This window comes from Coregonus lavaretus (assembly GCF_964263955.1).
Source record: "Coregonus lavaretus genome assembly, chromosome: 6".
In the NCBI taxonomy this organism is placed as follows: domain Eukaryota; kingdom Metazoa; phylum Chordata; class Actinopteri; order Salmoniformes; family Salmonidae; genus Coregonus; species Coregonus lavaretus.
Window position 1 is genome coordinate 24,351,350 of NC_139993.1, and position 27,697 is coordinate 24,379,046.

The 27,697-nt window shown below is 43.4% G+C and overlaps 1 protein-coding gene across 2 annotated transcripts in view; it reads right to left on the minus strand.

Moving 5' to 3' along the window:
- Positions 1 to 648: 648 nt before the first annotated feature.
- Positions 649 to 27,697, minus strand: part of LOC311130839 (mitofusin-1-like) — a 34,615-nt gene continuing 7,566 nt past the window's right edge. For both annotated transcript variants that reach the window (XM_084163644.1, XM_084163645.1), the window contains exons 6-18: positions 26,780 to 26,888; positions 24,404 to 24,511; positions 16,951 to 17,104; positions 13,592 to 13,659; positions 9,877 to 9,998; positions 9,452 to 9,578; positions 9,118 to 9,222; positions 8,742 to 8,844; positions 7,870 to 8,105; positions 3,900 to 4,067; positions 3,360 to 3,556; positions 2,064 to 2,198; positions 649 to 1,566 (exon numbers count right to left, since the gene is read on the minus strand). In XM_084163644.1, coding sequence (XP_084019770.1) covers positions 1,497 to 1,566; positions 2,064 to 2,198; positions 3,360 to 3,556; positions 3,900 to 4,067; positions 7,870 to 8,105; positions 8,742 to 8,844; positions 9,118 to 9,222; positions 9,452 to 9,578; positions 9,877 to 9,998; positions 13,592 to 13,659; positions 16,951 to 17,104; positions 24,404 to 24,511; positions 26,780 to 26,888 — 1,702 coding nt within the window. In that variant the 3' untranslated portion in view covers positions 649 to 1,496. The remainder of the gene's footprint in view (positions 1,567 to 2,063; positions 2,199 to 3,359; positions 3,557 to 3,899; positions 4,068 to 7,869; positions 8,106 to 8,741; positions 8,845 to 9,117; positions 9,223 to 9,451; positions 9,579 to 9,876; positions 9,999 to 13,591; positions 13,660 to 16,950; positions 17,105 to 24,403; positions 24,512 to 26,779; positions 26,889 to 27,697) is intronic.

The following is a 27,697-nucleotide window of genomic DNA, read 5'->3' on the forward strand; positions in this document are numbered from 1 at the left end:
CATCTGCTGAGTTTGGCGATAAATCGGAAAACGGAGTAGCGCATGTCAAGAGAAACAAACACAAGAGAATCAAACATTGAAGTTGTACCCCAGCTGTCCTTTTGATAATTAGTTACATTTAGCGATCACCACAAACACTGACACAAATTAATGCACTGCCTTTTGGCTCTTCGATCTATTCCGACACTTTTTTTGTGTGTGTGTTTTAAGCCAGTGAAAACCAGGGACATGGTGCCATGATTTCTCTTACAGTGCTATTGTGTGAAATTATAATCACTTGTTATGGAATAATTTTTTATAGTCTTTTTCACACAATTTATTTTGGTGTATTTGTACAGTGGCTTGGTGATACTGATATGTTGACATGAGTTGATATTGTAACCAATAAAAAAAGCTTTTAACCAAGGGTTTCTGTGTTGAAGCCTATTATGTAAAAAAACTAACTGCTATAATTTGAGGTTAACAGATTACTTTTCAAACATAATAGTTGCTTGAATGCTGACCATCTACCATTCAGTAAAAGCTTTTCTTTTTGAGTGCAGTTGTTAAATCCTCTTTCCACTTCTAAGAATGCAAGTCCTTCATCTTCAGTTTCATGTTGTTTCCATTAGAGATTCTACAGCAAACGCTACTCAAACATCAACAGAATCAATGACATAGCATATTACTTTAATAGATTCAGGTAAATCAGGATGTATTTCAATTCACATTCATCATGAAAGGAAAACACTTTTTTCAAAGTGGAGATTGTTCAAATGTATTCTCACGTCAAATTAGTTGAATCGGCAGAGGAAGTTATAAAATGCTTCTACTTATCAAAACACTATATACACCGTTTTTTGTTGGGGTATTTCCTCAGCCGGACATTAGTAATTTTGATTGTTGCTTCTGAAGTCAAATGGATTTCCTCTGAATTTATGTGGGTCCTTCACAAAAAACATATATATATTTTTACAATGGGGTACCAGTGCCAAGGGTCAACCAGAACAAATTCAGCTCTGAATGAAAATCACATGCCTACATTTATGTCTACAAAAAGAAACACACACACACAAACCCATTTACTTCAGGAGTTAGTGAAAGGCATATTCACAGTTATAAGAGCAGTAGTGTCACTGTACAGGATACAGCACCCAACCTTCAATCTCATGCCAACCAAGGTTTTATGTCCCGACCTTCGGAACCGTATTCACACGACTGATTCACACAGTTATACAGAGTTTGTATTTGTATTACAGGCAGTTTGGTTTGTTGAACTAAATGGGCAGTTTGTTCTCGGCTAAGTCCTTCTATAAAGTGTGGAAAACTGGACACACTTCAACAAATCTCTTCGAGAAACATCTGTTCGGAGGTGGGGGAATCCCAGGAGCAATATTGTTGAGGGTGGACCTATTTTCTCTGAGTGGAGAGGGGAGGTCGGGGGGGGGAGTCAATGCCATTAGCTAGGACTGAGGCGCCAGGGGAGCCAGTAGAGCCAGAGAGAGAAGCCCAGTCCATCAATGATGGGGATTCAGATACTGGTCTGTAAAAGTCTCCAATTGCCTCTCCAACTCTGTGGCTTTGTGCCTGAAAACATATAGAAAAATATGTTTACACATAGACCAGCATCTATTGGCAGAATATTGATGTAGAACCAATTATAATGAGGTGAAAATGCCTATCCAAATGAAGCATGTTGAGGTTTACTGACAATAAATGAATGCTGTTCAACTCAAGTAAAACTACAAAACTACACGCATTCAGTTCAAAGGGTATATCTCTGAACTTTAACCCTCAATACAACCAATGGTGAAGTAACCTAACGTAGCAGGCTTATAAATACGCCCAAGTGAAGGTCCCACTTCCCTTCTTCAGGGGAAACAGAAGTTAGGTTGAAAATATGCTAATAATGAATAAATGACAAAATGTGACAATACATTTTTCTAGGCAAGACACAAAGGCTACCAAAGCACCACAAGCATAACATTGTTAAATCAAAAGCATTGGGGATGGAAAAATAGAGCTATCCAGGGGGCAATGAATGGTATGGGGTAACACTGGACATTGGAGGTAGCTAGACTGACCGGAGGGTCTTGGAGCGGCTCTGGACGGTCTCCAGAATCTGGACCTTGGCGGTCAGTCGGCTGATCTCTCCCTCCAGCTCCCTCTGTGTCAGGTCCACCTGCTGACACAGCCACGCAAAGGTCGTGGCCATCTCCCTGGGCAACACAAAGGTCAAAGCGCTCTATCACTTATTTATTCACCACTTCACAGAAAAGAGAGGGGAAGGGGAGGGAAGGAGGGTAGCAGAGGTCCATAGATTTGGCTTTCAGCAGAATTTCGCACTTAATACATCAGTAGTGAATCGGTTCATAAAGCAAGAGTGTTTAGAAACATCTACATACGAGGCTCAACCATTAGTTACAGTTACTGTACTGGGATTGAGGCCTGTAGATGTGTCCTAATGCAGGGAGCAGGGACCCACACCCAGGCAAACCGGCGACCCATCAAATGTTAGCAAAACAAATTGAAAAACATAATGTCTTATCATTAGGTGAATGATAATAGCAAGTAAAAGTAGGCTAATCAACATTTTAAAATGTATAGATTTGGTAGACAGTGTCATTATTTTGACCTCCCCACAGTTCATTAGAAGAGGAAGTATAAACTCTTAGCTATAACGGTATCTTGGCACTGTAGATAAAATGTTGCTGTTGTAAACACATTTTTCTGCAATTCTACAAATTGTTTCATTCAGCTGAGAGAATATTTTGCGCTTTGAAGCTAATTTCCAGAAATTCTACACAGTTTAGCTGTAATTAGCTCCAATGACTAATTTCCTCCATATTAAAGGGAGTTCGAGATTTTGGCAATGAAGCCATTTATCTACTTCCCCAGAGTCGGATGAACAGGAACAGCTAGCATGCTAACTGTTCCTGTAGACTTCCAGTCATTGTGCTAACGCTAGTTAGCATTGGCTCGTGAAACTACTTCTATCTTCCGTCATACTTGACGTATGACGCAGTAACATAAAAATAGTATCCACAACGGTATTCTGTTGCAGTTAGCGAGTCATTAAATAATTATTTTTCACATAAAGAAATTCCCCCAAATATATATATTTATAATTAAAAATGCCAGACCACCTGCAGTTACTGACCCCAGTTTGAAAACCCCTGTCCTAATGCACACAACAGGATCTACACAACTGATGACATGGAAATATTGATTGTCAGCCACTTTTGATAACTCAAAACTGGTTTAAAATAGAAACAAACCTAGATTTCATGGTGACCTTCCCCTTTAAGCTTATCCGTATTCCCAGAAAAGGCATTTATACAGAATATGTCATCTGGGCTGGAGCTGCAGCCTGTACTTACTGCTGGACCTGGTGGCTGCAATTGGCACTGGTGAAGCTGACGATGAGTTGCAGTTTCTCTGTGGCGTAGTCCACAAACTGGCGCTTGAGTGCACGCTCCTTGGCCTTGGTGGTCCACGTGAGCTTCTCCCACAGGTAGAGCAGGCCGTACATGGCGGCCGACAGGGCTATGAGCCGCCAGCCCACCGTCCGCCACACCTAGCACACACACGGGTAAGAGGGAGGTGTTTTTTTTTGGTTTGTAGTTTCACTCTGTATGGAAAGCAGCACCCATATTAATCTGCTACATCTGCTGTGTTGGTTACACATCTGTATAGATCCGCACATATACAATATACCAGGACTCTATCAAGACAATATTTTATTTTAGTGTGTGCTAAATATATCTACACTATAAAACAAATAGTCTAGATAAAGTGATCTGCCACTTCATTTAAGATGGATTGAGATGTATTGATGCATGTATAGAGCCTGGTCCGTACTGTATACCCATTATAATGACAAACGGGTTGCCAGATTGGGTGGAAGTACTATTACGCACCACTCCTCCAACGATGACCACGCTCATGGAGGTGCGGGAGGTGAGGGAGGCAAGGTTGGTGGCCATGGACATCATCAGCTCCTCATGGGAGAGCACAGGTTCCTGGGGCTGTGCTACTGCCATGCTGGAGGGGCCGCTGGAGGGCGTGGTGGACAGGGAGCGTGTCATCTAAACAAGACAGGAGGGAGGGACACAGTAATGACAAAGCAAAAACAGTTTATTTTTTTTATTCTAGCGAATGTATTAATAATAAAAAACAGAAATATGTTATTTACATAAGTATTCAGACCCTTTACTCAGTAATTTGTTGAAGCACCTTTGGCAAAGATTACAGCCTCGAGTCTTCTTGGGTATGACGCTACAAGCTTGGCACACCTGTATTTAGGGAGTTTCTCCCATTCTTCTCTGCAGATCCTCTCAAGCTCTGCCAGGTTGGATGGGGAGCGTTGCTGCACAGCTATTTTCAGGTCTTTCCAGAGATGTTAGATCGGGTTCAAGTCCGATCTCTGGCTGGGCCACTCAAGGACATTCAGAGACTTGTCCCGAAGCCACTCCTGCATTGTCTTGGCTGTGTGCTTAGGGTCGTTGTCCTGTTGGAAGGTGAACCTTCGCCCCAGTCTGAGGTTCTGAGTGCTCTGGAGCAGGTTTTCATCAAGGATCTCTCTGTACTTTGCTCCGTTTATCTTTCCCTTGATCCTGACTAGTCTCCCAGTCCATGCCGCTGAAAAACAGCACAGCATGATGCTGCCACCATCATGCTTCACCGTAGGGATGGTGCCAGGTTTCTTCCAGACATGACGCTTGGCATTCAGGCCAAAGAGTTCCATCTTGGTTTCATCAGACCAGAGAATCTTGTTTCTCATGGTCTGATAGTCCTTTAGGTGCCTTTTGGCAAACTCCAAGCAGGCTGTCATGTGCCTTTTACTGAGGAGTGGCTTCCGTCTGGCCACTCTACCATAAAGGCCTGATTGGTGGAGTGCCTGCAGAGATGGTTGTTCGTCTGGAAGGTTCTCCCATCTCCAGAGGAACTCTGGAGCTCTGTCAGAATGACCATCGGGTTTTTGGTCACCTCCCTGACCAAGGCCCTTCTCTCCCGATTGCTCAGTTTGGCCGGGTGGACAGCTCTAGGAAGAGTATTGGTGGTTCTAAACTTCTTCCATTTAAGAATGATGGAGGCCACTGTGTTCTTGGGGACCTTCAATGCTGCAGAAATGTTTTGGTACCCTTCCCCAGATCTGTGCCTCGACACAATCCTGTCTCGGAGCTCTACGGACAATTCCTTTGACCTCATGGCTTGGTTTTTGCTCTGACATGCACTGTCAACTGTGGTGCCTTATATAGACAGGTGTGTGCCTTTCCAAATCATGTCCAATCAATTGAATTTACCACAGGTGGACACCAATCAAGTTGTAGAAACATCTCAAGGATGATAAATGGAAACAGGATGCACCTGAGCTCAACTTTGAGTCTCATAGCAAAGGGTCTGAATACTTATATAAATAAGGTATATCATTGTATTTTTCAATATAAATTATATATATATATATATATATATATATATATATATATATATATATATATATATATATATATATATCAGCTTGAATTCAAAATATACAAATATCAGCATATCAGTTACTTTAACAAGGCCAGAATATGAAGGGGAAAAATAAGTTTACAGGCCTAATGTTGGAGAATGATAGGTTTGGTTGATACTGTATTTTAAAGTGGTATCGACATCATGTCTATTCTACATCATCCATTACACACTAAAACATATCTACTACATATCCATTACAGTCATATAACACATCTATTAAATATCTATACTACACCTAGAACATATCTATCACCACCATTCCTCACCAATGACCAATGAATGTTCCTTAGCCTTGGGTTTTGTTTTTGATGCTTAATTAGAAAAAATCGAAAACAGAGGTGGACATAGATGAAGTGGAGATTGAACAGTGAGAAAGGTGGAGGCGGGGATTGAACAGTGAGAAAGGTGGAGGCGGGGATTGAACAGTGAGAAAGGTAGAAGTGGGGATTGAACTGTGCGAGAGTTGGACACTGGGATTGAACCCCGATCTCCGGAGTCGTAGTACATGTGCTAAGAGCCGGGAGTGTTACCACTCAACATGATGCTGGTTCTTGTCGACCAGCATCAAAACTATTAACTATCTATTAAAGTCATATAACATGCCTATATGACATACCCATTTCATATCTATAACATATTACACTACAGCTATGACATACACTACATGAGTAGTATGTGGACACCTGCTTGTCGAACATCTCATTCCAAAATCATTAATTTGGGCATTAATATGGAGTTGGTCCCCACTTTGCTGCTATAATAGCCACCACTCTTCTGGGAAGGCATTCCACTAGATGTTGGAACATTGCTGCGGGGACTTGCTTCTATTCAGCCACAAGAGCATTAGTGAGGTCGGGCACTGATGTTGGGCGATTAGGCCTGGCTCGCAGTCTGGCTTTCCAATTCATCCCAAAGGTGTTTGATGGGGTCAGGGCTCTGTGCAGGCCAGTTAAGTTCTTCCACACCGATCTCGACAAACCATTTCTGTATGCACCTCGCTTTGTGCACGGGGGAATTGTCATGCTTAAACAGGAAAGGGCCTTCCCCAAATTGTTGCCACAAAGTTGGAAGCACAGAATCGTCTAGAATGTCATTGTATGCTGTATCATTAAGATTTCCCCTTCACTGGTCCTCCCGAGTGGCGCAGTGGTCTAAGGCACTGCATCGCAGTGCTAGCTGTGCCACTAGAGATCCTGGTTCGAATCCAGGCTCTGTCGTAGCCGGCCGGGACCGGGAGACCCATGGGGCGGCGCACAATAGGCCCAGCGTCGTCCAGGGTAGGGAATGGCCGGCAGGGATGTAGCTCAGTTGGTAGAACATGGCGTTTGCAACGCCAGGGTTGTGGGTTCGATTCCCACGGGGGGCCAGTATGAATTATTATTATTTATTTTTTAAATAATGTATGCACTCACTAACTGTAAGTCGCTCTGGATAAGAGCGTCTGCTAAATGAATAAAATGTAAATGTAAGGGGCATAGCCGGAACCATGAAAAACAGCCCCAGACCATTATTCCACCTCCACCTAACTTTACAGTTGGCACTATGCATTGGGGCAGGTAGCGTTCTCCTGGCATCCGCCAAACCCAGATTTGTCCGTTGAATTCATCACTCCAGAGAATGCGTTTCCACTGCTCCAGAATCCAATGGCCGCAAGCTTTACGCCACACCAGCCGACGCTTGGCATTGCACATGGTGATCTTTGGGTTATGCTCGGCCATGGAAACCCATTTCATGAAGCTTCCGACTAACAGTTATTGTGCTGACGTTGCTTCCAGAGGCAGTTTGGTACTCAGTAGTGAGTGTTGCAACCGAGGACAGACGATTTTTACGTGCTACGCACTTCAGCACTTGATGGTCCCGTTCTGTGAGCTTGTGTGGCCTAACACTTCACGGCTGAGCCGTTGTTGCTCCTAGACGTTTCCACTTCACAATAACAGCACTTACAGTTGACCGGGGCAGCTCTAGAAGGGCAGAAATTTGACGAAGTGGCTTGTTGGAAAGGTGGCATCCCATGACGGTGCCACGTTGAAAGTCACTGAGCTCTTCAGTAAGGACATTCTACTGCCAATGTTTGTCTATGGAGATTGCATGGTGTGTGCTCGATTTTATACACCTGTTAGCAACAGGTGTGGCTGAAATAGCCGAATCCACTAATTTGAAGTGGTGTCCACATACTTTTGTATATATAGTGTATCTATCCCCATAATTTCTCACCTTCGTATCTTACTGGAATAACGCGAAGTTGCCCCTAGACCCTGATCCTGGGACAGTTTTGCATTTCCCCCACTAATGGTTAAGGTTAGGACTGGGGGAGGGAAAGCTGATCCTAGATCTGTAACTAGGGGAAACTTCACCCCGGATCTGTCTTACCTGCGTTACCTGGAAGTTCCTCTCGACCAGCATGAGGGCCCGCTTTGCGTTGGTAGGCCCCAGGAAACGGTTGACCAGTGCTGTCCAGCCCATTGAGAACTGGAACTCGATGTTCTCCTGGAAGTCCGAGCAGAGCGTGGCGCAGTTCAGGTCGTAGCTCATGTCAAACTTGCGGCTGGGCACCAGCATTTGTATCTGGCTCTGAACAGCAGGGGGCAGCAGAGGCTGCAGACTCTCTGGTGGTGGGGAGGAACAAGGAAGGAAACACAGACACAAGTCAGGTGACTTCACTGAAATAGTCTAGATGACTTCTGATCCAAATACTTTGAATGCTTCCTGCTTCCCTTGTTCCTTGCGGTCCTCAGAGATCTGACAGAACTGGATCAGTGGAAGCTATGTAGTAGAACCCTCTGAATAGGCCCCCTAACCAACTGTGTTAGATTACTTAAAAGAAGGTAGGATTTAAACAGGGCCTTCCTTTCCATGACAGTGTCTAAATACACAATGATCTGAGGGGAATAAATGGGTGAGAAGTGAGCAATATGGGAAAATCCTGTACGCTGGGCGTACTTTTCCTCAAACAATTGGTTTCCTCCCTCGCGTAACAGTCCCAGTGCTGATTTTCATAGAGGTCCATTACATCTTTGTCAGTCTGCTTTATGACTGGTTGCCTGGTCACACACAAGGCATCATGAGCCTATGAGCCTGTGTCATGACCAAAGCTGAACCCAGATCTGTTTGTGTTGTCATACCAACCATAGGAGTTGGCAAGACAGCATTAACAGATGTGGGACCAGGCTAATCATGACCAGGGCTAGCCTAAATAAAGCCTGTGTTATGGGGTGGTGTTACGTGCTGCACCAACTACCTACCGATCATGTCTCTCTGGGAGGTATGCACTGAGGCGTTGACGGCATTGGAGCAGCGGAAGGCCAGGTTTTTGCCCATGCCCTCCTCAATGTGGCTCAGTAGCTCCTGTATACGGGGGTGGGGTGGTTTGGGGGGGGGGCAACCGCAGGACATGGTCAGAGGTGGAAGAGTCAAGGAATGGTCATGGAACGGTCACAGAAATAGAGTGCATAGAAGAGAGGTCACTACTACGATGTATTGGGAGTCATGATGCTCCTAACCTAAATGCTCTGTGTGTTACTTTAGCGACAACGCTACAATTTCAAGGAGAATCTGCCATAGAAAACAGACCTATGTGTCCGCCGTGGCAGTCTTTGGTGTAACGAAAATCAAACTCACTGATTTGTAGAGCTTGAGGACGTGGGGTGAGGGGTGGAAGTCAGAGTGGAACTCCTCGATTAGCACGTTGAGACGACAGATCTCTTCGCCCATGGCGCTGGACACCTGGAGAGAACGGCTGTTTTAGTGCCTGGCAAAATAAAATATTTGCACCACTTGGAGTAACCCTTGGAATGGATTGAGAATTACTGCTGTAATAAATTCGTAAATTGCAGTTGGCAGTATGACCCTGGAGGGCCAGAGTTGGGCTTCCCTGCACTGTTAAGAGGCTTAGGATGGGCATATTTCACAAACATATTGTAAACATTCATGTTATCAGACTAGCATGGTTTACCTTGCGCTCCACCTCTTCTGTAATGGCCTTGATCTTCTTCTTGATGTCCTCTATGAGCAGGTTGAGCTGGTTCTTCACAAACTCCAGACGGTCCATCTGGTATTCACGGTCCTCCAATGAGGCTACTCTATACGGCAGACAGGAAGTGGTAAGGTGAGACACAGGAAGTAGTAAGTCAGTGCTTCGACCAGGAAGTACACGGATTGCGATCCAATGTCCATACTAGCATACGACTATACTGCTATTGCAACAGATACCAAAATATCGGATAACAATATTGAATAGTAATAAATGTTACCGTTTACATACAAATACCACATAGAAGTGTCAAGTAAAAGTGCTACCAGAACATTTGGGTACGATTAAACAGAAGACCATCCCGGAAGAACAGAGTGATATGAGCGGATGGAACGGGGGACACCCACCTCTTCTCTGCCGCCTCGATGTTGATGGCGTCCATGATGGCTTTGACCGTTTCAGTGATCTGCTTGGCCCTTATAGTGTGCTGCTCAAACTTTGTTTTCACTGCTGACTGCGAGATACACTCCTGCGAGGCCATATAATAGCACACACGTTACTGTGACTGGGGGCTGCGACACACACACACACGGTGGGGACACACACAGTTGTGGTGGGACGAAAGGGGACAAGATATACAACTGCTGCCGCAATTTAAGAATGTTACTTAGAAATGCTCAAGTGAAAAAAGTGCCGTCAGCAGCTCTGTATCTAGAGTCCCACAGCCCCTTGGTTCACAGTAACGTGTTAGTGAAGCAATAGCAAAATCATAGGAACAAAAGTCAACACAAGAAACAACAATTCTAAGAAAAGAAGATCACTATTTAAAACATAAAACAACTCAGAAAATACAAAATGCAGGCAACAGAACAGAATCAAACAAATGAGACACGGTGAACAGAATGAAAATGTAACTGAAAGAAACGGATGATCCTCGCCTAAGCAAATCTAGACTTCAGCAATGAAGACCCAGATTGATGGCAATGTGCACATTGATTGGCCTAAGCAGGGGTTCTGAGGGGCGGGCTTGGCTTGGTTTGGAGACTTGTGATTGGTGGAGAGACTAGTAGTCCGGAGATGAGATGGAGGTCGAGACTAGAGGTGTTTCTCGCAGCACAGGATAATAGAGATAGAGTGATTAGAATGGTTCACCACTCATATCTGTAGTGGCATGGGATAGAATCTAGTTAACCTCCTATCGATTCTACAGCTTTCCTTTTAGGTGTCCGACCCCAAAACGAGGTAAATGGTATGGGGCAGCATAACTACGGAACTTTCTCTCTTGCAAATCTTTTCTATACCATTTCTCTACGCACACGCACGCACACACACACACGTCCACAAACAACAGCAGCTACCATTGTGCTTGAGCAGGTGCCCCTGGAAAATCTCTCTGTTATGTTAGGAGGAGGATAACGGGGCTGGGAATTGCCAGGGACCTTACGATACGTAGGTGCCGACATGATACTGTGGGGAGAACAAGTATTTGATACACTGCCGATTTGCAGGTTTTCCTACTTACAAAGCATGTAGAGGTCTGTAATTTTTATCATAGGTACACTTCAACTGTGAGAGACGGAATCAAAAAAATCCAGAAAATCACAATGTATGATTTTTAAGTAATTAATTTGCATTTTATTGCATGACATAAGTATTTGATACATCAGAAAAGCAGAACTTAATATTTGGTACAGAAACCTTTGTTTGCAATTACAGAGATCATACGTTTCCTGTAGGTCTTGACCAGGTTTGCACACACTGCAGAAGGGATTTTGGCCCACTCCTCCATACAGACCTTCTCCAGATCCTTCAGGTTTCGTGGCTGTCGCTGGGCAATACGGACTTTCAGCTCCCTCCAAAGATTTTCTATTAGGTTCAGGTCTGGAGACTGGCTAGGCCACTCCAGGACCTTGAGATGCTTCTTACGGAGCCACTCCTTAGTTGCACTGGCTGTGTGTTTCGGGTCGTTGTCATGCAGGAAGACCCAGCCACGACCCATCTTCAATGCTCTTACTGAGGGAAGGAGGTTGTTGGCCAAGATCTCGCGATACATGGCCCCATCCATCCTCCCCTCAATACGGTGCAATCGTCCTGTCCCCTTTGCAGAAAAGCATCCCCAAAGAATGATGTTTCCACCTCCATGCTTCACGGTTGGGATGGTGTTCTTGGGGTTGTACTCATCCTTCTTCTTCCTCCAAACACGGCGAGTGGAGTTTAGACCAAAAAGCTATATTTTTGTCTCATCAGACCACATGACCTTCTCCCATTCCTCCTCTGGATCATCCAGATGGTCATTGGCAAACTTCAGACGGGCCTGGACATGCGCTGGCTTGAGCAGGGGGATCTTGCGTGCGCTGCAGGATTTTAATCCATGACGGCGTAGTGTGTTACTAATGGTTTTCTTTGAGACTGTGGTCCCAGCTCTCTTCATGTCATTGACCAGGTCCTGCCGTGTAGTTCTGGGCTGATCCCTCACCTTCCTCATGATCATTGATGCCCCACGAGGTGAGATCTTGCATGGAGCCCCAGACCGAGGGTGATTGACCGTCATCTTGAACTTCTTCCATTTTACATTTCCATTTACGTCATTTAGCAGACGCTCTTATCCAGAGCGACTTACAGTCAGTGAGTGCATACATTATTTATTTATTTTTTTTTTTTTTTTCATACTAGCCCCCCGTGGGAAACGAACCCACAACCCTGGCGTTGCAAACGCCATGCTCCACCAACTGAGCTACATCCCTGCCGGCCATTCCCTCCCCTACCCTGGACGACGCTGGGCCAATTGTGCGCCGCCCCATGGGTCTCCCGGTCGCGGCCGGCTACGACAGAGCCTGGATTCGAACCAGGATCTCTAGTGGCACAGCTAGCACTGCGATGCAGTGCCTTAGACCACTGCGCCACTCGGGAGCATTTTATAATAATTGCGCCAACAGTTGTTGCCTTCTCACCAAGCTGCTTGCCTATTTTCCTGTAGCCCATCCCAGCCTTGTGCAGGTCTACAATTGTATCCCTTACACAGCTCTCTGGTCTTGGCCATTGTGGAGAGGTTGGAGTCTGTTTGATTGAGTGTGTGGACAGGTGTCTTTTATACAGGTAACGAGTTCAAACAGGTGCAGTTAATACAGGTAATGAGTGGAGAGTGGAAAGAAAAACTAACAGGTCTGTGAGAGACGGAATTCTTACTGGTTGGTAGGTGATCAAATACTTATGTCATGCAATAAAATGCAAATGAATTACTTAAAAATCATACAATGTGATTTTCTGGATTTTTGTTTTAGATTCCGTCTCTCACAGTTGAAGTGTACCTATGATAAAAATTACAGACCTCTACATGCTTTGTAAGTAGGAAAACCTGCAAAATCGGCAGTGTATCAAATACTTGTTCTTCCCACTGTATGTATTGCGATTCTATATGTATTGCCATTCGATACTGCGATTTTATTGCAATTAATGTTCCAAACATATTGCTCACTATATGTCTGCTGCAGAGAGACGAGAGAGCATGAGAAAATGAGTTTTGATCAGTCAGGGAAATAAAAGTGCTGAAAACATGTTGGCTCATTATTTAAAAAGAAGATAGGAGTTTTGGTGCAGGTACAGCCTACTAGCGCTAGCTAACGCTAACTACAGTTGCAAAACAATTATTGGAGTCAAATATAGATTTCATATCGGACTAAAATAATATTCCGATATGTAACTATCCATTTTTTTCCCTCATCACTAGAAGATAGATGTGTTAAGTGCCAGTTCTAGCCATGCTCCAGATCGCTCCAACACTAAGTCCAGTGTCACACTGGCAAAAGCCAGGCCGGAGAATTCAGAGTGAGAGAGTTTGCCTGAGGAGGAGCCATGGTGTTTGGCTTGACTGAACTACACACTGATTTCACTTCCACCTTGATTGCTTGGAATGTGCTTCATTTTGAGATAAAAAAATCTATGTAGTTCTGCCATTTAATTTTTAATTAATTACTTCATACTATGGGGTTTTCATATACATTTCAGATGAGTTGGAGATTTTGTATTTAAACATTAAACAATCTCCATGTTTGAGGCTGAGAACGAGTGGTGTTAGAAATGCCACATACACACACAAACAGATACGCATACACTCGAACTTGCCTCAAATATCCTCTCGAAACTCTGGAACTCCTTGAGCCTCTCCTGGAAGCCTTCTGCTAAAGCTCCACCTAGGAAAGTAGCACGTTGTCATACAAAGACCACCACATCACAGCAGCACGTCTCCATAACGGAGTGTAGCACACTGCCATTTTGGATACAAACTCCTACAAAAAAATTAATGATTTAAAGGGACAGTTCACTTTTGTTGTATCAGTTAGCATTGAATTCAAAGTAGGGTGACCACATTTAAAATACCTTATATCTTTCGGTCTATTTACTTACTTTTGGAGCTCTTCGTTAGAAGCACACTTTTTGTAAGTAGTTAACTGTCCTCTCCAAGTTTAGCTGGAATTTAGCCCGAAAGGATTTGAAAAATGTGATTGGTTGACAATGGTCTAAATTTCGTCTTGCGCTGCGCAGAATATCAGATCTCAACACCGATTGGAGAAGTGTTTAACATCACCAGTACCACCACATCCTTATGAGATCTTGTCATAAGCACGTCATGACTGCAAAAGAGACAGGTTGGAATGTCAATTTTTATCAAATTAATGGGAAGACTGACAAATGAGACTATTTTACTATTTTCTGTAAATTAGTGGCGTTTTAATTTGTTGATAAAATGCGGGAAATAATTGTTTGGTTGCATGACAAAGGGCCAAAATATGGGATTGTCCCGCACAATCCGGGACATGTGGTCACCCTAATTCAAAGGTATGAGGAAAGAGCTCTGATGAGTGCCGCTATCCCCATGCTTTTGAACACATCACTAACTGATACAATCCATTTCCACTAGCATTGCTACATTCTCCAAAAATGCTAGCCATTAGCAGGGTTGAACGGATTACTTGAAAAATGTAATCTGCTACTGGTAACAGTTACATGAAAAATAAAGTAATCAGTAACGTAATCCTTTGGATTACTCAAAATGAGTAATATACTTTTGGATTACTTTAACTTCTAACACCCATGCATAAAAATGTGCAACAACTAATTATTTAATTTAGTAACATGACTATTTCCAATTTGGAGACTAGTGTGGTAGTATGCTATAATTTACATGTCAGAGAGCATACACAGCCTCCATACTAACATTTTTTTTGTAGTTTAAAAGTGCTTCATTCGAAGTGTACTAAAATGGTATGATTCAAGAAATACTGTATGTCCAAGCAGGAATGCATGATTCAACATACTTTGATGTGCAACCTTAACCAGTGAATTTAGAATTTTAGTCCTACAAGTCAAAATAGGGGTCCAGAATTTATAGATTTTTTTTCAATAGATTCATTTGACTACATATTTTTGGGCAATAGTGTGGATAATTCATGTGGGACTTATTCACCAGAGGAGAATTAGTGGTTAGTTCTGATTGACCAGTAGGCCAGGTGTCAATGTTTTGGAAGCCTTACCTATTCATTAAATCAATTGGAATACAAAACAAGCCATCCATCCTTGATGGGCGATCATCAGGACAATAGAATCTTGCCGAGTTGGGAGCATGTGAAAAGTCTTGAGGGTGCGCGAAATGACAGCAATGCAGACAAAGTGTTATCAAATTTTCCTATTGATATTCAATAAGGAAAAGTAATCCAAAATGTAATCAGGTGTTTAAGAATGTAACTGTAATCCCAATTACACTTCTTTTTTTAAATAAGTAATCCGGGCTGATTACAGTTACTTCATTTTCCCCCATTAGATTACGTAATCCTTGTTATATGTAATCCGTTACTACCCAACCCTGGCCATGAGAATCTACTAACTAAACCAACTAACACAATTTGGATGAAACGGCAACAGGTATGTACGTTGAAAATAAGATAAAACTTCCAAAAAGTGAAATATCCCTTTAAACTAGAAAGGATGTGGATAAAGTATAACCAGATGGAGAGCCAACGGATTGCATAAGTGGCTTGATCCCATGTAGGTGGTGTTAGCCAGAGATGATAGGGAAGTTTTAGTTTGATTGTTTTCTAGCTTGGCTGGGGATATTTTGTTTAGATCGTACACTGTGGATCTAATTTGGGGAGGCCTATAAGGCATTCTGCACACACAGTGTGGACAGAACACAACCTTTGACATGAGTGAGCCTGCTTGCCCGCTATACACACCCATCAACCCACCCATCTGTCCACACAGCCACTAACACACCCCCAAACCCAACAATTGACCTACCCACTGAACTACTTACTAGGGGTGTGAACACTTCAACTTTTAAACGAAATTGGGATTCTTAAAGTTAAGAAAAATCCTTAACCGTTTTTTCCCCCCACAAAATTAAAATCACAGTGCAATTATCACAAAACATTATTTTCTGTGTTATAGCCTAACTAGACGATAGGCTATAAAGGCCTGGGGAAAGTGTAATTTAAAGGTAGACTCAGCGACATGAAGTAGACGCAGAAAGTAAACGACATAGTGAATCAATTTCCACAGCAACTAAGACCTGGCTAACACGCTGTGAACAGCGTGAAGCGAACCTGTACACATGCGCAGATACTGTGTGTGTTGCACCTTGCTCATCTCAATATCCTAGCCTATTCATTGATGATAGGCCCTGCTTTACTGAAGTTGCAAGACATTGCAAGCAAACAAATTACGAGGTACAGCATTCCATTGCGAGATACAGCTTTTGATTGCCGATAGATAGGCCCAGTGCACGGTTCTGATTCTGTCTGCCTGGTGGCTGACCTGCCTATACAGTGCCCCTCCCCTCTCTATCCGTCCTTCACTAGTGCACTATGAAAGATGCAAGTGTTTGTGTTCTCGGAAATATGGCAACTAATCAGTCTCCTCCGTTACAAAAATACTGAATCATAGGAGTCGATTCCAAGCGGATTCCTAGCAGAATCGAATCTTGACACTCAGAAATGGGAGCCGACGTGCAAAGAATCAATTGTTTTGGAGTCGACTCTCCACCACTATGTCATCGTTGTTAACAGTTGGAAAAATGGCAGAGAAAGGCAAGCGACAGCAGCGAAGTCCTGTATGGCAATACTTAAATGAGAAGGAAATGCAAACTTTGCGAGACGGAACTGAGGTACAGTAATGGTAGTACAAGTGCAATGCTTAACCATCTGAAAGGGACACAGTGTGAGACCAAAACCGTTGCTGGCAGCAGCATTGTGAATTCACATGAAATTCTATGATTTCTTCTTATTGTTTTACTGGAAACCCCCCCAGAAATTGCAGTTTAAACGTTAAGAAAAAACAATTTGTCACATCCCTACCACCTACCAACAACCATACACACCTGGTTTGACCACTGCGGACACCCTGGTTTGCCAACACACACACATCCGCTTGGCTATCCACCCATCAACACGCCCACACCCTCCTGGTTTGACCACCGCGGGGCTTACCGGACTCTGGCATACCCTGGGCGCGCTGCATGCGGGAGTTGAGCACCTCTTTGGCCGACACAAAAAAGATGCGGTTGGGCGCCTGCTCCCGGTCCACTACCTTCAGCTCCTCCACCAGGAAGTTGACACAGCGGTCCGTGTGCTGCTTCCGCACCTGTAAGGGGAAACATTACTGCATCACTACAACAACATTACCACAAAGCTCATAGCAATAACAAAAACTCTCATGGAGCCATAAACTTAATTTGCACTTCAGCACTAGGCTTGGGCGGTATACTGTATACCAAATATGGCAGTGGAGGCTCCTCAGAGGAGGAAGGGGAGGGCCATCCTCCTCAGTGAATTTCATAAAAGTAGAAAAATAGTGAAACATTAAAAAGGTTATAATTTTTTGATAAAACAATACTAAATATATTGACGTCACCAAATAAATGATTAAAACACACTGTTTTGCAATGAAGGTCAACACTAGCCTCAGCAGCACTCTGTAGGGTAGCACCATGGTGTAGCGCCATGGTGTAGCAGGAGGACAGCTAGCTTTTGTCCTCCTCTGGGTACATTGACTTCAACACAAAACCTAGAAGGCTCATGGTCTCACCCCTTCCATAGACTTACACAGTAATTATGACAACTTCCGGAGGACGCCCTCCAACCTATCAGAGCTCTTGCAGCATGAACGGACATGTTGTCCACCCAACCAAAGGATCAACGAATGACTATAGTTCTGAAAGCGTAAGCTACAGCTAGCTAGCACTGCAGTGCATAACATGTGGTGAGTAGTTGATGCAAAGAGAGAGAAAGACAATAGTTGAACAGTTGTGAACAACTTAATTTATTCCAAAATTGAGTGAAAGAGCTAGTTATATTTTGTAGTATTTTTTATTTTATTTTTACTTACTAAGCTAGCATCGAACACAGCTAGCTAGTTTAGCCTACAAAAACACCCGTCTCAAACAGTGAGGGAAAAAAGTATTTGATCCCCTGCTGATTTTGTACGTTTGCCCACTGACAAAGACATGATCAGCCTATAATTGTAATGGTAGGTTTATTTGAACAGTGAGAGACAGAATAACAACAAAAAAATCCAGAAAAATGCATGTCAAAAATGTTATAAATTGATTTTCATTTTAATGAGGGAAATAAGTATTTGACCCCTCTGCAAAACATGACTTAGTACTTGGTGACAAAACCCTTGTTGGCAATCACAGAGGTCAGACATTTCTTGTAGTTGGCCACCAGGTTTGCACACATCTCAGGACGGATTTTGTCAAACTCCTCTTTGCAGATCTTCTCCAAGTCATTAAGGTTTCGAGGCTGACGTTTGGCAACTCGAACCTTCAGCTCCCTCCACAGATTTTCTATGGTATTAAGGTCTGGAGACTGGCTAGGCCACTCCAGGACCTTAATGTGCTTCTTCTTGAGCCACTCCTTTGTTGCCTTGGCCGTGTGTTTTGGGTCATTTTCATGCTGGAATACCCATCCATGACCCATTTTCAATGCCCTGGCTGAGGGAAGGAGGTTCTCACCCAAGATTTGACGGTACATGGCCCGTCCATCGTCCCTTTGATGCGGTGAAGTTGTCCTGTCCCCTTAGCAGAAAAACACCCCCAAAGCATAATGTTTCCACCTCCATGTTTGACAGTGGGGATGGTGTTCTTGGGGTCATAGGCAGCATTCCTCCTCCTCCAAACACGGCGAGTTGAGTTGATGCCAAAGAGCTCGATTTTGGTCTCATCTGACCACAACACTTTCACCCAGTTCTCCTCTGAATCATTCAGATGTTCATTGGCAAACTTCAGACGGGCCTGTATATGTGCTTTCTTGAGCAGGAGGACCTTGCGGGCACTGCAGGATTTCAGTCCTTCACGGCGTAGTGTGTTACCAATTGTTTTATTGGTGACTATGGTCCCAGCTGCCTTGAGATCATTGACAAGATCCTCCCGTGTAGTTCTGGGCTGATTCCTCACCGTTCTCATAATCATTACAACTCCATGAGGTGAGATCTTGCATGGAGCCCCAGGCCGAGGGAGATTGACAGTTCTTTTGTGTTTCTTCCATTTGCGAATAATCGCACCAACTGTTGTCACCTTCTCACCAAGCTGCTTGCCGATGGTCTTGTAGCCCATTCCAGCCTTGTGTAGGTCTACAATCTTGTCCCTGACATCCTTGGAGAGCTCTTTGGTCTTGGCCATGGTGGAGAGTTTGGAATCTGATTGATTGATTGCTTCTGTGGACAGGTGTCTCTTATACAGGTAACAAGCTGAGATTAGGAGCACTCCCTTTAAGAGTGTGCTCCTAATCTCAGCTCGTTACCTGTATAAAAGACACCTGGGAGCCAGAAATCTTTCTGATTGAGAGGGGGTCAAATACTTATTTCCCTCATTAAAATGCAAATCAATTTATAACATTTTTGACATGCGTTTTTCTGGATTTTATTGTTGTTATTCTGTCTCTCACTGTTCAAATAAACCTACCATTAAAATTATAGACTGATCATTTCTTTGTCAGTGGGCAAACTTACAAAATCAGCAGGGGATCAAATACTTTTTTCCCTCACTGTAGCTGGCTATGGATATCCAACTCTGGAACTCTTCCAAGTCAAGGTTTTATTAATTTATTGCCTCCGGGGCCCGCCGGTGTAACTGCTAAACTGCTTGCTGACTGTACACTGTACTGCATGATTGTAGCGGGTTTACTAAAGCGTTAGTTCTAGTAGCTACAGTGAGGGAAAAAAGTATTTGATCCCCTGCTGATTTTGTACGTTTGCCCACTGACAAAGAAATGATCAGTCTATAATTTTAATGGTAGGTTTATTTGAACAGTGAGAGACAGAATAACAACAAAAAAATCCAGACAAACGCATGTCAAAAATGTTATAAATTGATTTGCATTTTAATGAGGGAAATAAGTATTTGACCCCCTCTCAATCAGAAAGATTTCTGGCTCCCAGGTGTCTTTTATACAGGTAACGAGCTGAGATTAGGAGCACTAATCTCAGCTTGTTACCTGTATAAAAGACACCTGTCCACAGACGCAATCAATCAAATCAGATTCCAAACTCTCCACCATGGCCAAGACCAAAGAGCTCTCCAAGGATGTCAGGGACAAGATTGTAGACCTACACAAGACTGGAATGGGCTACAAGACCATCTCCAAGCAGCTTGGTGAGAAGGTGACAACAGTTGGTACGATTATTCGCAAATGGAAGAAACACAAAAGCACTGTCAATCTCCCTCGGCCTGGGGCTCCATGCAAGATCTCACCTCGTGGAGTTGCAATGATCATGAGAACGGTGAGGAATCAGCCCAGAACTACACTGGAGGATCTTGTCAATGATCTCAAGGCAGCTGGGACCATAGTCACCAAGAAAACAATTGGTAACACACTATGCCGTGAAGGAGTGAAATCCTGCAGCGCCCGCAAGGTCCCCCTGCTCAAGAAAGCACATATACAGGCCCGTCTGAAGTTTGCCAATGAACATCTGAATGATTCAGAGGAGAACTGGGTGAAAGTGTTGTGGTCAGATGAGACCAAAATCGAGCTCTTTGGCATCAACTCAACTCGCCGTGTTTGGAGGAGGAGGAATGCTGCCTATGACTCCAAGAACACCATCCCCACTGTCAAACATGGAGGTGGAAACATAATGCTTTGGGGGTGTTTTTCTGCTAAGGGGACAGGACAACTTCACCGCATCAAAGGGACGATGGACGGGGCCATGTACCGTCAAATCTTGGGTGAGAACCTCCTTCCCTCAGCCAGAGCATTGAAAATGGGTCGTGGATGGGTATTCCAGCATGACAATGACCCAAAACACACGGCCAAGGCAACAAAGGAGTGGCTCAAGAAGAAGCACATTAAGGTCCTGGACTGGCCTAGCCAGTCTCCAGACCTTAATCCCATAGAAAATCTGTGGAGGGAGCTGAAGGTTTGACTTGCCAAACGTCAGCCTCGAAACCTTAATGACTTGGAGAAAATCTGCAAAGAGGAGTGGAACAAAATCCCTCCTGAGATGTGTACAAACCTGGTGGCCAACTACAATAAACATCTGACCTCTGTGATTGCCAACAAAGGTTTTGCCACCAAGTACTAAGTCATGTTTTGCAGAGGGGTCAAATACTTATTTCCCTCATTAAAATGCAAATCAATTTATAACATTTTTGACAAGCGTTTTGCTGGATTTTTTTGTTGTTATTCTGTCTCTCACTGTTCAAATAAACTGTATGTTGACCATGACGTGATAACAATGTAGGCTGTGTGTAGCGGTTAGCGGTCATGATATGTGTTGTGCACTGAAGTCCACAATTAAAAGGAAAAGGTGCGAGGCGAGAGCGTAGATAGATGCGAGAAGGAATTAGCTATATATAAAACGAGCTGTTTGTATGCGGCTGCTATGAAAGTGAACTGTGTTTGCGTGTGATCGGGTGTATTCCTTGTGCCGATTCTGTTGAAAAACGTTTCTGAAACGGAAGCAAATGGAACGGGGATAATCATACCTGAATTTGCCCAATAGAAACTCGTTTGCGACTGTTGGACTAATGATTACACCATAGATCAGCTAGATGCAGGCAAGAGTGGGCAAGGTGGTATTGAATGTGTCACTGTCTGTCACCTTGATTACTCAAAATTATTTCGACCTGTGCACGTATGTTGTAAACTTTTATTCATAGGCTAGGTTGTAGCAACCTCATGATGGGTACAGGGTAAATTTGAGTATCATGTAGTCGCCTAAACCTATCGACGTTACATTGAGCTGGGTGAATGGAATATGAATGACAGTCATTCAATATGCTGTAATAGAAATAAGCCATGTTCATCAAAACAATTACCATCCTCCCTCATCTTAAACGGCACAGACAGCCACTGGTATACGGTACCAGGGTATTTTGAAATACAGTTGAAGTTGTAAGTTTACATACACCTTAGCCAAATACATCTAAGTTTCACAATTCCTGACATTTAATCCTAGTAAAAATTCCCTGTTTTAGGTCAGTTAGGATCACCACTTTATTTTAAGAATGTGAAATGTCAGAATAACAGTAGAGAGAATGATTTATTTCAGCTTTTATTTCTTTCATCACATTCCCAGTGGGTCAGAAGTTTACATACACTCAATTAGTATTTGGTAGCATTGCCTTTAAATTGTTTAACTTGGGTCAAACGTTTCGGGTAGCCTTCCACAAGCTTCCCACAATAAGTTGGGTGAATTTTGGCCCATTCCTCCTGACAGAGCTGGTGTAACTGAATCAGGTTTGTAGGCCTCCTTGCTCGCACACGCTTTTTCAGTTCTGCCCACAAATTTTCTAAAGGATTGAGGTCAGAGCTTTGATGGGCACTCCAATACCTTGGCTTTGTTGTCCTTAAGCCATTTTGCCACAACTTTGGAAGTATGCTTGGGGTCATTGTCCATTTGGAAGACCCATTTGCGACCAAGCTTTAGCTTCCTGATTGATGTGTTAAGATGTTGCTTGCTGAGTGTATGTAAACTTCTGACCCACTGGGAATGTGATGAAATAAATAAAAGCTGAAATAAATCATTCTCTCTACTTTTATTCTGACATTGCACATTCTTAAAATAAAGTGGTGATCCTAATTTTTACTAGGATTAAATGTCAGGAATTGTGAAAAACTGAGTTTAAATGTATTTGGCTAAGGTGTATGTAAACTTCCGACTTCAACTGTATATATACAGTACCAGTCAAAGGTTTGGACACACCTACTCATTCAAAGGTTTTTCTTTATTTGTACTATTTTCTATATTGTAGAATAATAGTGAAGACATCAAAACTATATATACAGTCGTGGTCAAAAGTTTTGAGAATGACACAAATACTAATTTTCACAAAGTTTGCTGCCTCAGTTTTGATGATGGCAATTTGCATATACTCCAGAATGTCATGAAGAGTGATCAGATGAATTGCAATTAATTGCAAAGTCCCTCTTTGCCATGAAAATGAACTTAATCCCCCAAAAACATTTCCACTGCATTTCAGCCCTACCACAAAAGGACCAGCTGCCATCATGTCAGTGATTCTCTCGTTAACACAGGTGAGAGTGTTGACGAGGACAAGGCTGGAGATCACTCTGTCATGCTGATTGAGTTAGAATAACAGACTGGAAGCTTTAAAAGGAGGGTGGTGCTTGAAATCATTGTTCTTCCTCTGTTAACCATGGTTACCTGCAAGGAACCACGTGCCGTCATCATTGCAAGACATCAGGTCGCCCAAGAAAGTCCAGCAAGCGCCAGGACCGTCTCCTAAAGTTGATTCAGCTGCGGGATCGGGGCACCACCAGTGCAGAGCTTGCTCAGGAATGGCAGCAGGCAGGTGTGAGTGCATCTGCACGCACAGTGAGGCGAAGACTTTTGGAGGATGGCCTGTTGTCAAGAAGGGCAGCAAAGAAGCCACTTCTCTCCAGGAAAAACATAAGGGACAGACTGATATTCTGCAAAAGGTACAGGGATTGGACTGCTGAGGACTGGGGTAAAGTCATTTTCTCTGATGAATCTCCTTTCCGATTGTTTGGGGCATCCGGAAAACACCTTGTCCGGAGAAGACGAGGTGAGCGCTACCATCAGTCCTGTGTCATGCCAACAGTAAAGCATCCTGAGACCATTCATGTGTGGGGTTGCTTCTCAGCCAAGGGAGTGGGCTCACTCACAATTTTGCCTAAGAACACAGCCATCAATTAAGAATGGTACCAACACATCCTCCGAGAGCAACTTCTTCAACCATCCAAGAACAGTTTGGTGACGACCAATGCCTTTTCCAGCATGATGGAGCACCTTGCCATTAAGCAAAAGTGATAACTAAGTGGCTCGGGGAACAAAATATCAACATTTTGGGTCCATGGCCAAGAAACTCCCCAGACCTTAATCCCATTGAGAACTTGTGGTCAATCCTCAAGAGGCGGGTGGACAAACAAAAACCCACAAATTCTGACAAACTCCAAGCATTGATTATGCAAGAATGGGCTGCCATCAGTCAGGATGTGGCCCAGAAGTTAATTGACAGCATGCCAGGGCAGATTGCAGAGGTCTTGAAAAAGAAGGGTCAACACTGCAAATATTGACTCTTTGCATAAACTTCATGTAATTGTCAATAAAAGCCTTTGACACTTATGGAATGCTTGTAATTATACTTCAGTATACCATAGTAACATCTGACAAAAACATATCATAACACTGAAGCAGCGAACTTTGTGAAGACCAATACTTGTGTCATTCTCAAAACTTTTGACCACGACTGTACACATGTATTTCTTTAAAAAAAAAGAAATAGCGTCCCCTTGTCTGCACTGCCAGTAACACCATATACCCCGGTATGGTACAGGAACAGTATGAAGGTATGGAAATCTTGATACTGCCCAACCCTATTTCAGCATCAGTGGCTAATTCTACTATTCTGAACTTTCTAAAAATCGATTAATGCCCTGTTATTCTTGGTAAGACACTCACATCCTCCATGTACTCTGGCTCGTTGGCCGAGGCGTCCCAGCGGTTGTTGAGGATGAAGATGTTAGGTTTGGAGAGTTTCTCGTTCACCTTGTGGAAGAAATGCTTCTCCTGGAGGACACACAAAAATGCACGGTCAGAAATAGTTAGTGCACCAACGAACATGCAGTACACACACTCACTCAGTCTATACGGGAAGGAGATGTGTCAAGGGCATTTGTCAAGTGTCACAAAGATGGGTCATCGGCTAATTAGCTAGAGAAGGGCTCCATTCATTGAAAGACGTATTGTCTGTTGTTTATCAAATAGTTGAGTTTCATTCAGAACTAAACTTAGCCAGAACAAGTACTTATTCACTTGAATGAGAAATTATGTGTTTGTCCAAGAGCATAGTATTATCAGTCAAATAATGCTAATCTAATGTACTTTGTAGAATACTTAAACTATATAGGGTTCTATGATTTAATTAAACAGAGGCTGAGTATCCTAGGGTGCATAGTCCAATAGTGAGCGGAGGGGAAACAGGGCCTTTCCCTTGAAGAGATTTGGCACAGATAACGAGCGAGCTCAGTGATTGACTATGTGCCCTGACATACCGTGAATGCCTCGGCAGACAAACACAGCTGGTCCTGAGTGCTGGACCAAAATGGAGCCGGCCGTATCCTAGCACTGTTGACTATAACAAGCGTTGGAAAGAAAACAACCTCTTCTTCCTCACAAGAAAACACTTCCTTTAGTGTCTGTCAGTTCACATACCAATTCTCACTCTTAGTTAAAGTGAAATACAATTAGATTAAGGAGGCATCATTCTTACACAACCTGCTTAATATGTACAGCTTTTCTTGAACGCATTGTTGACATATGTTGATAATTCCTTCTAGTTGCGTCAAATAACAATTTTGCTAATTTGTTGCTTCATAGAACACATAGTGTATTCGGAAAGTATTCAGACCCCTTGATTTGTTCCACATTTTGTTACATTACAGCCTTATTCTAAAATTGATTAAATTATTTTTTTCCTCATCAATTTACATACAATACCCCAAAATGGCAAAGCGAAAACAGGTTTTTCGAAATGCTTGCAAATGTATTAAAAATAAAAAACAGAAATACCTTATTTACATAAGTATTCAGACCCTTTGCTATGACACTCAAAATTAAGCTCAGGTGCATCCTTTTTCCATTGATCATCCTTGAGATGCTTCTACAACTGGATTGGAAGAGTCCACCTGTGGTAAATTCAATTGATTGGACATGATTTGGAAAGGCACACATCTGTCTATATAAGGTCCCATAGTTGACAGTGCATGTCAGAGCAAAAACCAAGCCATGAGGTCGAAGGAATTGTCCGTAGAGCCCCGAGACAGGATTGTGTCGAGGCACAGGTCTGGAGAAGGGTACCAAAAACATTTCTGCAGCATTGAAGGTCTCCAAGAACACAGTGGCCTCCATCATTATTAAATGGAAGAAGTTTGGAACCACCTAGACTCTTCCTAGCGCTGGCCGCCCTGAGCAATCGGGGGAGAAGGGCCTTGGTCAGGGAGGTGACCAAGAACCCGATGGTCACTCTGAATGAGCTCCAGAGTTCCTCTGTGGAGATGGGAGAACCTTCCAGAAGGACAACCATCTCTGCAGCACTCCACCAATCAGGCCTTTATGGTAGAGTGGCCAGACGGAAGCCGCTCCTCAGTAAAAGGCACATGACAGCCTGCTTGAAGTTTGCCAAAAGGCACTTAAAGGACTCAGACCATGAGAAACAAGATTCTCTGTTCTGATTAAACCAATATTGAACTCTTTGACCTGAATGACAAGCATCACATCTGGAGGAAACCTGGCACCATCACTACGGTGAAGCATGGTGGTGGCAGCATCATGCTGTGGGGATGTTTTGGTGCGGCTGGCTTCCGGGTTAAGCTGGCGGGTGTTAAGGAGCACGGTTAGGCAGGTCATGTTTCGGAGGACGCATGACTCCACCTTCGCCTCTCCCGAGCACGTTGGGGAGTTGCAGCGATGAGACAAGATCGAAAGAAAAAAGGGGGTAAAATACAACAAAAATACAGATTTGTGAACATGACCAAATCAAATCATTTTGTATTTCCTTTCTCCAGAAAGACTAACTTGTTTGTGGTTGAAAAATAACTCAAAGGAATCCATGAAAACAAATTGGGGAATGAGAAACTCATATCCCAAACTAAGCACACAGAGCTATATGTGCTCTTGGAAGCTCTGCTACTTAACACGTTTGTCAATGTTTCAGATGGACGCATTGATCAAATCTATCTAAACCCACGTGATTTGTCAGCTCTGTCAAGATCCCATCGGGATTGGTCAGATCTGTCTAGATCCCATGGGGATTGGTCAGCTTGTGAGCACTCTTACCGTGTTCATGAGAGTTGATTCGGAGTTTGCAACCAGCACGAAGACATCGGCATCCAGGCAGAACTTGTCGATCCAGCTGTCCAGCTGCGTGGTGACATCTGTCCCAGGGCTAAAGAAGATGGAGGATGGGGTTAGAAAGTCAAGTTCATAACTTCTAGTAATACAGTTTAGTCAACCTCTGCTTAGTGATGGTCAATCCTTCCCATGGGACTTGGGACACTGGTGGTTGATGGCTATTCTAGTTAGGCTACTTAGCAATAGTTCAGATCATACCGTATGGCATAGTTACAATTGCAATCCTCATATACAGGAAAGCAAAACAGATTCATGTGGGTTCACTTCTTCAGTCTTCTATCGCTGTTCAGTTGATAGGTGATCACATACACAGTTCATCAGTGTTTATTTGAATAACAAATACATACAATATCTAGCATATATGTAGCTATAAAGCCATATCTAGCTATATAGCCTATCAACGTCAGTAAGACCAAGGAGCTGATCGTGGACTACAGGAAATGGAGGGGCGAGCACGCCCCCGTCCACATCGACAGGGCTACAGTGGAGCGGGTCGAGAGCTTCAAGTTCTTCGGTGTCCAAATCACTAAGGACTTAAAATGGTCCACACTTACGCAAACAGTCGTGAAGAAGCCGCGACATCACCTATTCCCCCTCAGGAATGGAAGGACCTATACATATCTACCCCTACCACTCCAGTATCCCTGCACATTATAAATATGGTATTGGCACTGACCCTGTATACACTGAGCATACCAAAAATTGAGTTGCACAGCCCCCCTTTAGCCTCAATTCATCGGGGTATGTACTCTACAAGGTGTCGAAAGCGTTCCACAGGGATACTGGCCCATGTTGACTCCAATGCTTTCCACAGTTGTGTCAAGTAGGCTGGATGTCCTTTTG